The sequence below is a fragment of the Anopheles coluzzii genome, chromosome X, assembly GCF_943734685.1.
Source record: "Anopheles coluzzii chromosome X, AcolN3, whole genome shotgun sequence".
NCBI lineage: Eukaryota > Metazoa > Arthropoda > Insecta > Diptera > Culicidae > Anopheles > Anopheles coluzzii.
Genome location: NC_064669.1, coordinates 25,831,744 through 25,848,766, shown reverse-complemented (window position 1 = coordinate 25,848,766; position 17,023 = coordinate 25,831,744). Strand labels below are relative to the sequence as shown.

The 17,023-nt window shown below is 39.6% G+C and overlaps 2 protein-coding genes across 10 annotated transcripts in view; both read right to left on the bottom strand.

Moving 5' to 3' along the window:
- LOC125906716 (uncharacterized protein K02A2.6-like) overlaps positions 1-17,023 on the bottom strand; it is a 417,738-nt gene that overhangs the window by 350,678 nt on the left and 50,037 nt on the right. The window lies entirely within an intron of this gene.
- LOC120949830 (breast carcinoma-amplified sequence 3 homolog) overlaps positions 1-17,023 on the bottom strand; it is a 96,869-nt gene that overhangs the window by 40,235 nt on the left and 39,611 nt on the right. For 6 of the 8 annotated variants that reach the window (XM_040367381.2, XM_040367397.2, XM_040367370.2 and 3 more), the window contains one exon: positions 2,792-6,821. The exons of the other annotated variants lie outside the window; for them this stretch is intronic. In XM_040367381.2, the coding sequence (XP_040223315.2) occupies positions 3,856-6,821 (2,966 nt within the window). In that variant the 3' untranslated portion in view covers positions 2,792-3,855. Of the gene's footprint in view, positions 1-2,791; positions 6,822-17,023 lie in introns of those variants that run through there. 8 annotated transcript variants of the gene reach the window in all.

Genomic DNA, 17,023 nt, shown 5'->3' with positions numbered 1-17,023 from the left:
GCCCAACCGAATTTTGACCCATAACTGTTCCATAGTTCGATCCGTCGGTGTAATTTCGCAAGATGAAAGAGAGCGAGAGCAGGCTATTAGAACACCACCACCGATGGAGAAAGTGCTGTTGGTAGTGGTTCTATCGCATCGGTAAATAGAATAGCGATCGTCGTTGAATAACTCATTGTTTATGTTATTGTTCAACCAGGTTTCAGTTAATATAACGATTTTGTATTCAGTTTCGGAAAGTACTAGTCTTAGATCATTCAGTTTTTTACGCAAGCCACGAACATTTTGGTAGTACATCGGTAGGTATGTTATTGTTGTGTTGTTGATATTCAATTGCTATTCATCTGACGGACCGGCTTCCGCAGAATCATCAGTCCGTTTAGTGTTAACTCGTCGCGGTCTTTTTTTAGGAGCGGCTAAGCATTCTGGAGGAGATCTGGTAGGTGTAGTGGTGACAAGCATTCGCTCGTTGAGATCCTGCTGTGGTTCAGTTGTAAACAAACCTGCATCTGTAGTGGTCATAGCAGGAGATGAAATCGGACCAGGCTGCGAGTGCATATCTGTAGTGGTGGTTCATATCGGAGCGCTTATTCCGGACCGTGAGAGTGGATTGTGATAGCTGTCTACAGCGAGAGTGGCAGGGTGATCGGTAGCGTTCGAGCTATCGTGGAGTTCAAGCTTCCTGCTACGGTGAAGGAATTAAAAAGTGTTTTGGCAATGCTCACTTTTTACCGTAGGTTTTTGCCAAACGCGATCGAGCACCAGATTCCACTCCTTGCCATGATTCCTGGCAACAAACGCAACGATCGCTCCCCGCTGACATGGAATAACGCAACCATCGCGAGTTTCGAACGCTGCAAACATCAACTCACAGAAGCAACGCTTTTATCGCATCCCGCTAAAATTGCAGAACTTTCCCTTTGGGTCGACGCATCTGACACTGCCGCAGGGGCGGTCCTACATCAAATCGTTGATGGACACCCTCAACCACTCGGGTTTTCTCAAGAAAATTCGACAAGGCCCAGCTGCGATACAGCACCTACGATCGCGAACTCACTGCAATCTACCTTGCGGTGCGGCATTTTAAATACATGCTCGAAGGACGTAGCTGCCACATCTATACCGACCACAAACCCATCACCTTTGCCTTCCAGCAGAAACTTGACAAAGCCTCGGACCGTCAAGCTCGCCAGTTGGATATGACAGGACAGATCACAACGGACATCCGTCACATTGTGGGAAAGGATAACATCGTGGCTGACTTGCTCTCTCGCATTAATGCTATACATCCAGCGCCATCACTGGATTATGAAGCACTTGCGGAAGACCAAAAAGACGATCAGCAGCTCCAGAACATCGCACAAGGTAAAATCGAAAGTTCGCTAAATCTAAAGTATTTTACCATTCCAGGCAGCACCAAACAACTTTTATGTGACTGCACTGGGAATCGCATCCGCCCTTTCATAACGGAACGCTTTCGGAACGCTGCGTTGCAGGCAATTATCTCATCCTGGCACCCGTACTACGGCCAAATTAATGACGGAGCGATTTGTTTGGCCAAGCATCCGCAAGGATAGTATTGTTTTCGCTAGGAGCTGCTTGCCATGCCAACGTTCGAAGGTGACGCGACACACACAATCACCTATATCCCAATATTCGGCTCCGGACTGCCGATTTGCACATGTAAACATCGACATCGTGGGGCCCTTCCCTCCAAGTACGGGCAACCGTTATTGTTTAACGGTCATCGACAGGTTCACACGTTGGCCTGAAGCGTTTCCAATTCCTGATATGACCGCGGTAACAGTTGCCGAAGCTCTAGTTTGTGGATGGATAGCCCGGTTTGGTGTCCCATCTTTCATTACGTCTGACCAAGGACGCCAATTTGAATCAACGCTTTTCGGGGAACTGACTCGCTTGCTCGGATCCAGCCACCTGCGCACAACTGCATACCACCCACAGTCAAATGGGATTATCGAACGGTGGCATAGGACCCTTAAGGCATCTATTCTGTGCCATGACCCCGAGCACTGGAGCGAGCATTTGCCTATGATCTTACTCGGGCTGAGTTCAGCCTACAAGAAAGACCTTAAGTCACCTGCTGAGATGGTATATGGCACAACTCTCCGAATACCGACTGAGTTTTTCGTAAACGACACCGAAAACCCGAACGAAGCCGAATTTGTCGACAAACTTCGAAGAGCTATGCGATAAATCCGTCCCCAAGAGACTGCCAGGCAGGGAAATCGCAGTGTTTTCGTTCATCAGGACCTACAAACGCGCGAGAACGTCTTTGTACGCAATGATTCGGTTCGACCCTCGCTATCACCACCGTACGAAGGACCATTTAAGGTGGTAAAGCGAGCCGAAAAGTTCTTCAAGTTGAACATGCGTGGTCGCCAAGTAAACGTTTCGGTTGATCGCTTGAAGCCAGCATATTTGATAGGAGATCAGGAAAACGCAAGTAACAGGGAACTTGCAGCCACAACTTCTGATAAGCTTTCTTCGACTAGAGTCACTCGTTCCGGTCGACGAGTTGTAACGAAATCGAAAGAACGCGCTAAATATATTTTCCCGTGGCCGCATCAAAAATATACACATTGACAAAACTTGAGCGACAAAAAGCTAAGCCACATGACAGGAGCAGTAAATCTACTGAAGATTGATGTATATTTTGTTTAAAAAGCAAAAAAAATATAAATCGATTAGAAACATGTATTTTAGAAATATTACCTAAGCAATGGATCACAACTGCGCTAAATAACGACTTGTTTACGCTCGTTCTCAAACGTTAAATGTTTTCACTTTTTGTCAACTTTATTTCTAAGCGGCTCTATGTTACAAAATATTGACAAAAGCTTACGTTTTTATTGAAAAAAATGTTAGTATTTTGTCACTTGTGACATTCCGGTTGATCAACTGAAACTGAATGAAAAAAAATGTCATGTATAATAAATTTAACAATAAAACTAAAATGGCTTCTTTGAAGTGATTACTGCCTTTTCTTACGTTTTTATAGATTAATAATATAGTAATAGAATCATTTTGGGCTCGTCAAACACATATTTTACAATATTGAAATCACGGATCCGAAGCACAGTTTTATGCTAGCTTATGTATCCCTAGAATATTTCAATCATCAGTAAAAAGAGATGTTCTTATAAAACAATCAAACAGAGTTTCAGAGTAGTTTAGACTATTTTAAATGAAATGTATATCCGATTTGCTGAACTTAATGGTTTACATGCCATGTCTGTATGTCTCAACCTAACATTTTTTTAAACAAAGCTAGTTCATTTTAAAACTGAATATAGAATAAAAATATAGCCTAGAAGAATAAAATTATTATTTTATTGTACATGTGTTTTACAATGATGCATAACTAAGATTAAAACGTGCGTGTGAGCGTGTGATGCCAGATATCGTTAAAACTATTTAGATATACCCAGGTGTAAACGAGAAAATCTAATTTAATAAGAAGCAAGATAATTTTAAATTTTGAAAGATACTTAATAGATGAATTTACAAAAAAACACTCGTACAAAAATATACTAGAGTAAGAAAAACTCACGTATTAAAAAAAAAGTTTATTTCGCAAACTTCTTAACATAAGAGTTTTTTTTTCAAGAATTTACGTTTGATTTCAATGTAATTGCATCGCATTATTCGGTTTAATCACTAGCAGTGCTAACGTGTTATCATTAGATTAAACTGTGATTTTAAAGGAGTGACTAAAACAATAAGTATAAATTAAATAAAACTTACTAAGATGGTACCGTACATTTACCATAGCTTTAACAAAACACATTATGATGGAAGTGAAAACATCAATAGCTTTACTAGGTCAAACAGCAGTTATTTTCGCTTCTTTTTTGATTTTTTCTTCCCATTTCCTCCATTACCACTCCCTGCTGGTACATCACTTGTAGTCTTGGTTGTGATGGAAGAAGCTATCAGGCTTGTGTCTAAATTACTGCTTGAATTACTATTAGGTATTAAACTCTGTGATGAAGCAATGGTGGAATCATCATCGAGAGCGACAGTTGGTTCTGTTCTTATTCTGTTATAATTAACGGATTCTGCTGAATCTGATACATGAACAGGTTCTTGAAATTCTTTACCCTGAACGCATCGTACATTTTCTATAGGCAGTGCTGCCATTGATACAGACATTTCATTTTGTATTCCCAACAGCGACCCTTCACTGGATGTCGAATAGTTATTGTTTTCAATATTTGTAGTATCAGAAATTAAATATGACGAAGTTTTTTGAAAAGCTATTAATGGCTCTAATCCATCATCTCCTTCATCACGCTTCTCATCTTCATCGTCACTATCAACTTCTGGATCTCCCATCGTTGTCATAATAATAGATGTACTTTTATTATTACTTAGACTGTTATTTGGGTAATGCCAACGTCGTACTTTATCGTCCGGCTCTATGAATGTATACATGGTTTTAGTTTTCTTTTTTGTCAAAGCTACATCATCATGACCAGTTTCCTTATCTTGATCGTTATTTATTAAATTGTCGGTAACATCCTCATCGGATATTTTCTCAGATGCCGAAAACAGCAAACCTACCAAAGGTGTTGCATGTTCCGTAGAGGGATGGTGAAATGGGCTCGTGACTTGTTTTTCGTAAGTGGCTCGTTTTTTTAAGTCTAACTCATTTTCCGAAAATAGAGAATAATTTGCATCACATTCATTTAGATTATTAAAATTTTCTGACTGTTCTTTTCGAGTAGAATCACTCGAATTAGACGGATAGGTATCAATAGATTCTGAGACTTCACGCAAGCTAGAACACATTGCCAACATTATATTTCCACGCGATAAAACTTCCTGCATATCAAACTTTAGCTGATTTAGTTGATGCACATCAAAGTTTTCGTCATTTTTGTCATCCATAGCACATTTATCTATATTATCGTTCAATTGCACAACTGTTTGAGAACAATCTGTATACCCCAACATTTTGTACCTTTGATCGTTATTTACCGGGTCGTAATAGTTATCCAAATCTGGTGTAGTAACTATCCCAGATGTTTCTTTTTCCTCATTAGATGTTTTTTCTTCTTTCATTTTCTGATTTTTGGCAATAATATTTGAGCTCTCAGAGTATTCAGATTTTGAACCATCTTTGTCAATTACAGAAGTATCTCTAGCATTACTATTATCAGTTGATTGTTCAGTTGTTTGTTGCCCACTGTCTTCACCGAACAGTTCTATATCGTCAATTTTCAATGATTCTAGCGATGGAAGTAAGCATTCATGGTACATTAAAACTGACGGAGGAGCATCTGAAATCGGATTGATCAATTCATTTTTCACACTTTGAGTATCTTGTGTAAAGCCCTTTTGATTAAGTGAAACAAGATTGTATTCCTGTTTATCGCTTGTTTTGTTACTGCTTATGATGTTCTTAATATGATGCACTGCACTATTACCGAAGTTATCTAAATCTCTTCGAAGTTTTCGATCAACGTTTACTAATTTATGTGAATCTACTAACACGGGTAAACTTTTTTTCCGTGTTTTTGTTGATCCTATGTTCTTTGAAATGAGAAGTTTTTTTGTTAATGATTCGATTTGGCTATCATCATAAATGTCCTTTTCTTCTTTCAAGGAATCCCTTCTCTCTTTCTTTAATATACTCTCATTAATTCGCAAAGGATTGTTACATAACTTGGGCAATTCAATATTCTCAAATTCGTCACATGCTTTCCCTGAGTCCGACCGTTCAGATTCAAATTTTAAATCCTTGGTATCGTCAATTTTAGTCAAGGATTTTTTTCTTGTATTGAATTTTTCATGCATGTTTTTTTTTAATATTTCGATATTTGAATCTCTTAGTTGTTCATGTTTTGAATCCTGTTGTCTAATTGCAGTAACAGAACTTAAGGATGATAAGTTCTTCTCTTCAATAACCGGTACAATCAAATCCGGTTCAACCAAAAATGCTGACTGTTTAGATTGTTCTTCATTGCCCCTGAACATGAATTTTCCTTTATCACAACTATCAACACTACTGCATTCAATGCTATTTATTGACGTATCATGGTATATGTTAGACCGGTTTTCCATCATGTCAATCTCCTGTGTCGGTATTTTTCTAGATTGCACGTTATCATAATGTACTGTTACTACAGGGCGAAAGAGTGCTTCATCACAATTTTCATGAAGATATGATTCGATGCATTCTTGCATAAAATCGTCTGGTTTGATGCTGTTTGGGGTAATTGATCTAGTCCCAACGGTGCTGATTGTTGTAACTGTTCCGAGAGGATTGACTACTTTAGCAATTGTAATGCTTGCACCTTGGTTTTTATTTCTCTCTACACAAACCGCATCGGATCCAAAAGAGTTAATATTTTCGTATTGTTGTTGCTGCTGACAATAAATCACATTTGGACAAGATTTTCTAATATTTTGCATTGTTTGTCCATGAGTTTTGTGGATATTTTCTTTCTTATTAGGAGAACCTGGATGAAGCATACACTCATAAAAACTTTCAATGCATTGTTCATTCCCAAATGCCTTACATCTACAACTCCCACTACACTGGTATTGATGGTGCTGTTGTTGATATTGCTGTTGAAGTCCTTGTTGATTTTGATGATCACAGATAGAAGTCAGCGAGTGTGTGGATGAATATATGGATGTAGATGAACATGATGACATGGACGAAAGACCAGTAGCATTAAACGATGTGTGTTGATTTTCCAGAGCTGTTGATTGGTGATGTTGTTCTTGCCATTTAGTACATCCTTGCCCTTTGAGGTTACAGTCAAACGTCAAACCAGTTTCCGAAAGGTTGCCTATGACAATCACGAAAAGTCCAGGAAAGGAAACAGTGATTCAGGGAAGACACATAGATTTATTTTTCCAAAATAAAGAAACAGAGACACACAAATTATATTGTTGAAAACAGAGGATGATAAGCATGCATGGCAATCGCACCACCAGCATGCAATTGATGACCTACATCCAAAATGATGTCAATTTGTCATAAGAGCAAACCCATTCAAAAATTTAATACATAATGAGTACGACGGCGATTATTATCATCCAGAATACAAAGCAAGAGAGGGAAAAAGTATGAGAGAAAGTGGAGAGAAAAAGTGAAAAAGAAAGACAGTGTGAGATAAAATGAGCAATAGAGAGTATGAGAGAGAAAAGGGAGAGAGTACGAGAAAAACCAGAAAGATAAAGCATAAATATTTATAGATATATAAGGAATAAATTTCCAGAATGACAATCATTAAGAACCTTTTCATCCATAGAATAATAATTGATATACTGATATACTGAAATACTGTTCTTAGTGCTGAATTTTTGTCTCTTAGGCATCCATTTTTTATATTACACATCAATGTTTTGCTCTCACGTAACGTTGTTTGGAAGTCAATATTTTTTTTTTGTTTTGTAGGTATCCTGATAGATTTACATGGCACTTGAGCGGATAATCAAGACATTGTTTGCACCTACAACTACGTGCAAACTTTTTTCACTTTATTAAAACTTTTTGGATTGGCGCAACAATTCATTACCAAACAATAGTTTTAAATTTACTAAATAAATTATTGATCACTTAACTTAAACCGAATGATTTTGGAATACACAGTTTCAGACATTAGTTTACGGTCTATTCCAAAGTTATACCAATTGAGTGAAAATGGCACTTTTTGGCTGTGTTTTCGATTGACATTTCGTGTATGATTTTTTAAACGGAACGGTGTACGAGATCCAGACTTTTTCGGCACATAACATCAACCGCGTGCCATGGCATATTTGCTCTCTTCATAACACGTTTAGCATTAGACATTTTGAGATTAAATAGTTTATACATTATTGGTGTTTATATAAATGATACGATACGAAAGAACTGATGTTCTGATTAAAATTCAAACTAAACATAACTGCCAAAAAGAAATACACATTGGCTGGTATCTTTGAATCCGTTCGTAGCGGCGGCGTACGTCCCGACATTGATTTTCCTAAGGTACTAGATGGTTGCCACAGTTATTTACCGTGGCGTTGTAAGACCGGGCACAAGAAAAAAGTTGCCATCCCTAAAATATCGTGTGAGCGCCATACGTTAACGCTAGGAACGGATTCAATGATACCAGCCATTAACTGCAACAACGCTTGCCTTGGAGAACGAAATGGTGCGAATGGAAGAACATATATACAGTCATATATTGCTTATCAAATTATGAGTGTGTGAGTTATCTTCCGAAAATTTCCGCATGGGATGTGGTTTATGCATTCTCAACGAATCCGCGTAACTCTAATTTCCGCCTAAATCCCACGTCGAAGTTAACGTGAAATCGCCTGGAGAAGCGTTGATAGTTTATTTTGTACAACAAAATCTGGTGAATTGAGTCGCTCTGTCGGCGGGAAATTAGTAAATGATCGAGTGCCGCGGGCCAGGAGAATGCGGTGTTTTTTTTATTATTGCACTTAAATTAGTACATTTTAAAGTTTTAGAATCTTTTTAGGTTTATTGTTACAACTTGTTTAACAACAATTATTGTTTTTCTGTAATTTTATCATCAAAGAAAGGTTTAAAATTGAAAATACCTACTTTAAAACAACACAGGGTTTTAAATGTTCGTTTTTGCTTTGTAATACAATCTAAAATTTCCTTGAAATAGATTTAAAGGAAACCAACAGATTTTTGTGAAATTAAGATGAAAGAATAAAACAAAAAAATATCGTGACATTATTTTTTTACTATGGAGCTATTTTAATATGTTTAAAACTTTGTAATGACTGTATTGCGTTCGGGAAAGTTAAATGCTCTCCCATCGCAAAGTCGCATGCAAAACTTTAAATAAATTTATTGTAACCAGGCTTTAGCGTATCTCATCTATATAAAATTTCGTTTGCGATTTACTTCATTCCGAATGTCTTATTGTCCTGTTGAAACAATGTTAAAATTACATAACGGCTGCATTAACAAAATTGACAAATTCATGGGTTTATCATGGGATTATCTTCACCCGCAGTAACAAAACGTTAATTGCGCTTTGAATAGAAGTATCCCATGAGACAACAGACCCCCCCCCCCCCCCCATCAATCAAAGCATTGAAAGCCCAGTTTATTTTTTGAGGTTCCAAAAGATGCAAAAAATGAAGACAGAGGGACAAGTGGCTACATTACTGCATTATCTGGGCCGGGAGATCGATACAACTCGCCAAACAGTGAAATAGGGTATACCAATAGTGGTGCAATTTGTTGTGATACAGATGTGTTCTAAAGGATTTACATTGTCAGGAAGGTCAATTTGTGAATATTTTAACACATAGCAATTGGAATATGTTTTATCTTCGCAATCATAACCATGTTTACCATGAAACACATCAAATTTACAAAAAAAATACATATTTTTGTGACTGATTTGTTGTACCTATAATGGTGGTATGGTTCCTATAGTCGTCGTATTGTGTTCCTATAGTGGTGGTAAACAAAGATACCTCCAAAACAATGTATAATATCAATGAAACTTAGTTTCAAAGTTGTTTTTGTATGAATAGCAAGGATAGCTGCCATAATAATGATTTCTTTCGTAATTTGATCGTAAAAAATGTATGAATTTGGTTGAAGAAAATATTTACTAAAGTACTAAATAACACCTGTCGTTAATCCACACCCGGAAGATAAAGCTTGATTTGAGGTTGATTTTTCACTCAGCCAGATATGCGAATTTTGGCCTTTGTTTGGTACATTACTTACAGAAAACTTATTTCTGTTGCTTATTTGAATGACAACAGAACGACATGTCAAAAATATCATCGAAAAAATCTAAAACAGTTCGTTTTATTGATTTTATAATTATAACCACTATAGGAACATGCCTGTTTTGTGTACCTATAATGGCACTATGGTAAAAAACACTTAAAAATGAATAAATATGGTCAAAAGACCAATAATTTTAGTAAAACAATAACATTTCATAACAGTCAAGTTGAAAAACTAGTAATTAGTAAAACAATAACATTTCATAACAGTCAAGTTGAAAAACTAGTAATTGCGTGGGTATGTGGTCGTTTAGAACGTTAACAGAAATATGAGTTTCGTTATGAAATCCTAAGGATTTTGGAAAAATGTTGACTCATTTCACAAAATAATGGATTTTTCGGTCACTAAATAACGGAATGGTCCCATTTATCTTTTAAATTCTTTGTAAAAGGCTAAAGAACATTTCACACTGACGAAAATAACTTAATTACTTTTAATTTGCCGTATGGCGCGCATTTTAGTGCAATACCACCACTATTGGTACTACCACCACTATAGGTACATTTACCCTAGTACTTGCAAAACATGAACACATATATCAGGAAGCAGAAATCGCGTCCACTGGCTTCGCAACGGCAAACAATGACGCCAAAACTCAATGCGTTCATTTTAGGTTAATTTCGGCAGAATTTCGACATAGCACCTTACACAGCAAATTTTCTCATCCTGCTTCAGTAAAGTTTTTTACTGAAACGGTTCAGTATTAGAATATTTTACTGATTTTCAGCATAAATGTCATTTTTTTACTGATTTTCAGTAAAGCAATTTACTGAATGCATTTCAGTAATACATATATTACTGAAAATCAGTAAAATAGGTGTCAAATTAGTCGTTTCACTGGATATCAGTAAAACAAATTACTGAAAATGCAGCAATCCATTCTGTCAAATCGACCTGTCAGTCAGATCATCAAAACAAAACAATGCGGTAGCCACTTGCTCGTGATGTGCAAAAAGTTGATTTTGTAGGCGTTTACAGGCACCCTGGTGAAATTTCAGGTGGTATTTCGGCTTACGGGAGTAATTTAAAACAATTGGCAGCCGTGTTGGTGTGTAAAATGTTTGCTACAATCCACTGTGCGTGCTGAAATTGCGTGGTGTCTGTGAGCGCTTACTGAACCATCTACACTTGCGGCGGTGAAATACAGTATAAAAACTTTATAAAACAACACGAAACATGTATTTATATGAACTGAGCGACTGGCAATATCTGCGCATCAATAAAAACTAAATTTAAAAGAAGTATTTCGTCATTTTTTAATCGCTACCAACTACTGAATAATCAGTAATATGAGAATGGCTTTACTGGGATTTCAGTAAACGAGCTGTCATTTTGGTGAGCATCGGACATTACTGAATGATTCAGTAAACATTCTTTTTACTGAAAGGATTACTGAAACTTCAGTTAAAAAAATTTCAGTAAAATTTTACTGAAGTTCAGTAAAAAAAGTTTTCTGTGTAGTTCACAAACTGGTACAACATCCGTCACATGTGTTCCATCGATTTTTTCTGGACCAACATGATGGAAAAGTTTTTCTCTAAAAATTTCGTCGAGAAAACTTAGAATGCTTTCGTCCATCATGGTGAAAATTCCGGATAACTGACGAAAGGCAACTCGCAAAGTCTGAGATTAATTTGTGCAAGTAAGCTCAAATAATTATTTTTCAAAAGATGTACATGCAAAGAAATTATCTCTCCTAGTTTTTTTTTTCTACAGCCAACCAAAAAAAGACAATTTTTTATGTAAACTTTACGGGAATATTGATCTCGAGTTTGAACATACCGAACAATCCGTCATATTATAGTGCTTTAATTACAGGGTTTACCAGTCCAATAAACAACTGTCCACTTGTTTATAACAATAGTCGTTTTGAATAGACACCGCTGTCTACCACTTGCTCACACGTCAGATGATGTAAGCTACCCTGTCCAATTCAATTCAACACATTTTTCGCCTTCGATTGCACAACGGTCGGATTCGGCACGGTTTCTTGTGGTTGTTGTATAATTAACAAAATTAATGTTTTGATTTATTGAAATTTATGGTTTATACTGCATATTTCTTGAATAAAATAAACGTGTTTGAAAATGTTTTGTTTTTGCAAAATTTGTCAAAACAAAACAAACTGTGCCGAATCTGACAGTTGCTTATCGAAGGCGAAAATTGTGTTATTGAAATGGACAGAGTAGCTTACACCATCTGACGTGTGAGCAAGTGGTAGACAGCGGTGTCTATTCAAAACGACTATTGTTATAAACAAGTGGACAGTTGTTTATTATGCTGGTAAACCCTGTATGAATGTGGACAGTCCGCACCTTGAGAGCACCGATGACGAAAAGGAGGCCTTTTATATGCACCTAGAGAGGGAATACGACAACTGCCCAAAATATAATGTGAAGATCGTTCTAGGAGACTTTCTCGGGTTGAAAAGGAGGAGGCATACACACCAACAATCGGAAGTTTCAGCGTTCACCAGCTGACAAACGACAACGCTACTACAAAGATAGAGCTATTTACAGGCGAGAGGTACGTAGAAGCAAGGGGAAACGGTGTGAAGCACACGGAGGCGAGTGCACCTTTTGGTTTCTAACACAGTTACAAATGTGTAAATGTGCTCATTCACTTTCCGCCAACGCGCTCAGTTTGATCTGCTCGCAGGGACGTGCTGATATCGGTGTCTCGTTTGCACTGCTGCACCACACGAAATCCTCAGTACAGCTCAAGGATCCGCAGTGAGCAGCCGCGTGTGTGTCAGATTCCTGGCCGCTTGGTGTTATCATTTTGTGAAGTGTTCAAGTGTTGTGCCTATTGAAATGTAGCTGCGCGAATGATTCGTAATGTATGTTTTGTAGATCGCGCAGTTTCATTACATACAGTATCGGACATAAAGATAGAACCCTGGTGTTTTCAACGCACCTTGCACTTGTTTTACCACGTAACTTGTGTTTGTGTGTGTGTGTATGTTTGTGTATGTGTGTGTATGTGTGTGTGAGTGTGTGAGTGTGTGAGTGTGTGAGTGTGTGTGTGTGTGTGTGTGTGTGTGTGTGTGTGTGTGTGTGTGTGTGTGTGTGTGTGTGTGTGTGTGTGTGTGTGTGTGTGTGTGTGTGTGTGTGTGTGTGTGTGTGTGTGTATGTGTGTGTGTGTGTGTAGTAGAAAGAGAGTGTGCTTTTTAATGTGTATTTGCAAGTGCGCGGGTTTGTGTCTGTAAAACGTAGCTTGCTATGGTTTCATATTGCATGGAAAGTATTCTGATAATGTGTGTTATCATGTGAAACAGCGTGCGTTTGCACTTGGATAAAAACTAAAGTTTGCATCGACTGCAGCGCTTGTTCCTCGGAAGAAACCGCAGGTGTGCTGGTTGATGAATGTGCATGCGCAGCGATGTGAAATGGACACGCGCACAACAGCAATGAACTCGGCATTCCCTTACAGGTTTTTCTCCAGTGCACGCCATAGAAATGCCTGCGTGCATCTCTGCGTTGAACGTTGTGTGCGCATGTTAAACTTTGTGCGTGCATTGAGCTGGCGCGCAGTTGTTCTTTTCAATGGGCGTTTTGTTTCATGAGCGCGGCAGTATTCGGTTCTCGATTTAAATGGGTAGACACTCACTCGCTTACTCATTGATAGTTTTTATCCATACGCTTTTTTTGCTGCTCTACAACGATGTAATTCATCACGTGTAGAAACAGAACGCAGGCTGAGCACGGGATCAGCCGTGTCTAACTTTTTAACCAGCGCGTTCTTGACGGTCCAAGCAAGCAATGTTAGTAACAATGCGTCGAGGTAAACATTGTACCGATGATCAGCGCCATATAATAAAGCGAATGGCGGCTGCTGGCATTAAGCGCAAAACGATCGAGTTTGTAATGGAACGATCGCGCACTTTTGTCGCAAACGCGCTTCGGACATCCGAAATGTGTTTGGACAACCAAAACGCGCTTGGACAACTGAAACGCGCTTGGACAACCGAAACGCGCAAGTCAACCGGACGTCCTCAGAAGACCACGGCGAAAGAAGGCCGTAAAGTTGTTAATAGATCGAAAAAACACTGATCGCGAGGGCGGTGGTTCTGCTTATTACATCAAAAACCTTTCCCAAAACACAGAAAAACTACTAAAAAATCTATACGAAACGACATACTTGTGAAACAAACACACACACCAATACACATTCAAACATACATACACACACATGCACACACACACACATGTTCACACACATACACACACATACACACACACAAACACAAACACACAAACCACACATAAACCTGTCCCAACAGGTGCATGCTGCGTTGAAAACACCAGGGTTCTATCTTTATGTCCGATACTGTACTTTTTTAACAACGTGTGCAACGGGATCTACGCAGATATTCAGCCACTCTAACCTTTGCACCATATGAGCGATCGATTTTATTTGTTAAATATTGTGTGTCAACGTACGTAAATGTGTGAAATCATGTACTGTAACAGTTTCAATAAAGTGATGAAAAAAGAAAGATCTAAGCGTGTTTTTGTTTTTGTTTGGAGAAACTCTCCGTGGTGAACAACCAACGGAGTCAGGGCACCCCGAGGCTCAACCTGGACCGGTTGAAGTGTGCTGATGTGGCAGAAAGGTACGCGACAACGCTTGGGAAGCGCTTCGGGCCAACAACGACATCGCCACGGTTCCTCTCGCTAACCACTGGCGTATGGTGGAATGAGCCATCAGCACTGTCGCCGAACACAATATCGGCCGCTTACCACGTAGAGAAAAAAAGGAATAGTTTGACGAAGAGTGAAGACAAGCACTATTCGAGAAGAATGCAGCGCGCGCCCGCATGCTACGGCATAAAGCCCGTCAGAACGTGGAGATCTACAGACGACTGAGGAAACAGCAAACTGTTCAGCAAAGCTCTTCCAGGCCAAGCAGAGCCGTTTTAAACAGTCAGATGAACAGCTGCTGGAGCAGCTAGCCCAGTCGGGGGACACTCACTTATTCTACAGAAGATTGAAGAAGGCGCGGAGCGTGTTTGCTCCTAAAACCGCAATGTGCCGGGTTGCGGAAGGATATCTCCTGACGGGCGAGCGGTAGGTGCGTACTCGAAAGGAGAAAATACTACTTCGAAGGGCACCTGAATGGAGCAGAGACGGGAGAGACTGGCGCAAGTGACAGAACAAGACAACCACCACAGCAACAGCATTGCAGTAACAACAGCGTAGGCGCAGACGACGAGGTGTCCCCGCCATCTTTTATTATTGCTTAAAAACAATAAGTCTGCTGGCAGTGATGAGGTGGGAGTCGAAATGCATCGGCTGATTGTGAAAGCCTGTGAGCAGGAGGAACTACCGGATGAGTGGAAACTGGGTGTCATTCATCCAGTCTACAAAAAGGGCGACAGGCTGGATTGCTCAAATTTTCGAGCCATCACTATCCTCAATGCCGCCTACAAGAACCTGTCCCAGATCCTGTTATGCAGACTTGCGCCCCTTACTACAAATTTTGTCAGCAGCTACCAAGCTGGGTTTGTTGGCGACAAATCCACCACCGTCCAAGTTTTTACTTTGCAGCTAATCCTCCAGAAGTGCCGAAAACGTTAAAATCCCAACGCACCACCTGTTCATTGTCTTCAAGGCGGTCTACGACACCATAGACAGAAGTAAGTTATAAAGCAGCGGTACGACTTCTCTGGGAAGTTGATCCGGCTGTTACCCAATGAGACATTTTGGACCTAGCTTGAAGAAAATTTCGGCTATCTTGCTTTATCTTTTATACCGCAACTGCTTGCACTCATTCGCGAGCGTTGAAATATACTCTCCTGATTTTATGTTCTCGCGAATTGCCTGCTGCTGTAAGAATGTATGAGTGAATGTGCAGCGTTTTTCTCTATACTTACTCTTCTCTCCCCTCGTTCGAACTACCTTCTTCCATCGATTCGATGCGCGATTCGACCGCGCAGTAACATTTGTAAGGTTCCGTCGCAATGAAAAACTGTACGAAAATATACACGACATTTTCATTTAGCTTTGATGGTCCACACGGAACGCCGATACCCCAAACACCACCGGCAAATTTCAAATTTTTAGATATTGACAGTGACGGTGAGTGCGCCCCCCCCCCCCCCCCCCCCCCCTCTACTCATTATTAGATTATATTTAAACCACTTGCTACATCTCCTCCCCATTCTCCCTCTCCTAGAACTCATACAAATAAAATTCGTGAGAGAAGGAGGAGAGAGGCAGGAGCATCCGCTTTTAGCTCTCGCTCAAAAAATAACTCCAAAATTGTCTGCCTTTGGGTACACTGGTGGACATAAAAATAGGAAAAAAAATGTGTGTGTTTTTTTCGAGGCGTACAACAGTTCGAGGCGTACTGAATTTGCAATAGTCGATTTTTGCCTTTTATACTCTCATTTTTGGTGCACTACTTATCTGAGTTTTGAGTGCCAGCAGCCAAAACGTGTTGCGCTTCATTCTTCCATCAGTGGTCAAGGTGAAAGTTTGCGATTTGAAAATTCCACAAGTTCATCATGGGTCGCGGAAAGCACTGCACTCCAGAGGAGCGGAAACATATTCAGGGGTTGTATCGTGAGAACGTGCCTATCAAAACCATCTGCAAGGCGTTCGGCCGTTCGCGGACGTTTGTGGACAACGCCATTCGTAGCGAGGCTACGGGTAAATCCACAGGTCGTCCACGAAAAACAACGGCTGACGTTGACGCGCAGATGGTTGAGATAATCAGGGCGGACCCTTTCAAAACTTGCAATCGTATCAAGCAGGAGCTTGGTTTGCAAGTTTCGGCGAAAACGGTGTCTCGCCGTTTACGCGCCGCTAGGTTCTGTGCCCGGAGACCGCGGAAGGTTCGTAAGCTGCAGCCGCACCACGTAGAAGCGCGCATTCGGTTTGCCGAAGAACATTTAGCTGCATCCATCTTTTGGTGGAGAAAATCATTTTTTCGGATCCCGATAGGTTCGGGTCAACCCATCCATCACTAGTGCAGACAATGGATCAGAATATTTATAAATGAAAAAGATTATGAAATTCTAATAAAATCAGCCTTCTATCGCCGTTTATTCAGGCGTAGCTATTGAAAATGGACTGCCGAAAATAACGTTATTTGATTATAGTAAGAGCTAGATGCATCGTAAACAAACATCCAATCAATAACAATCATGGTTCAGGACTCGTGTCCATAGAGAACCACCGGGCGAATCAATGTGCAATATATCTCACATTT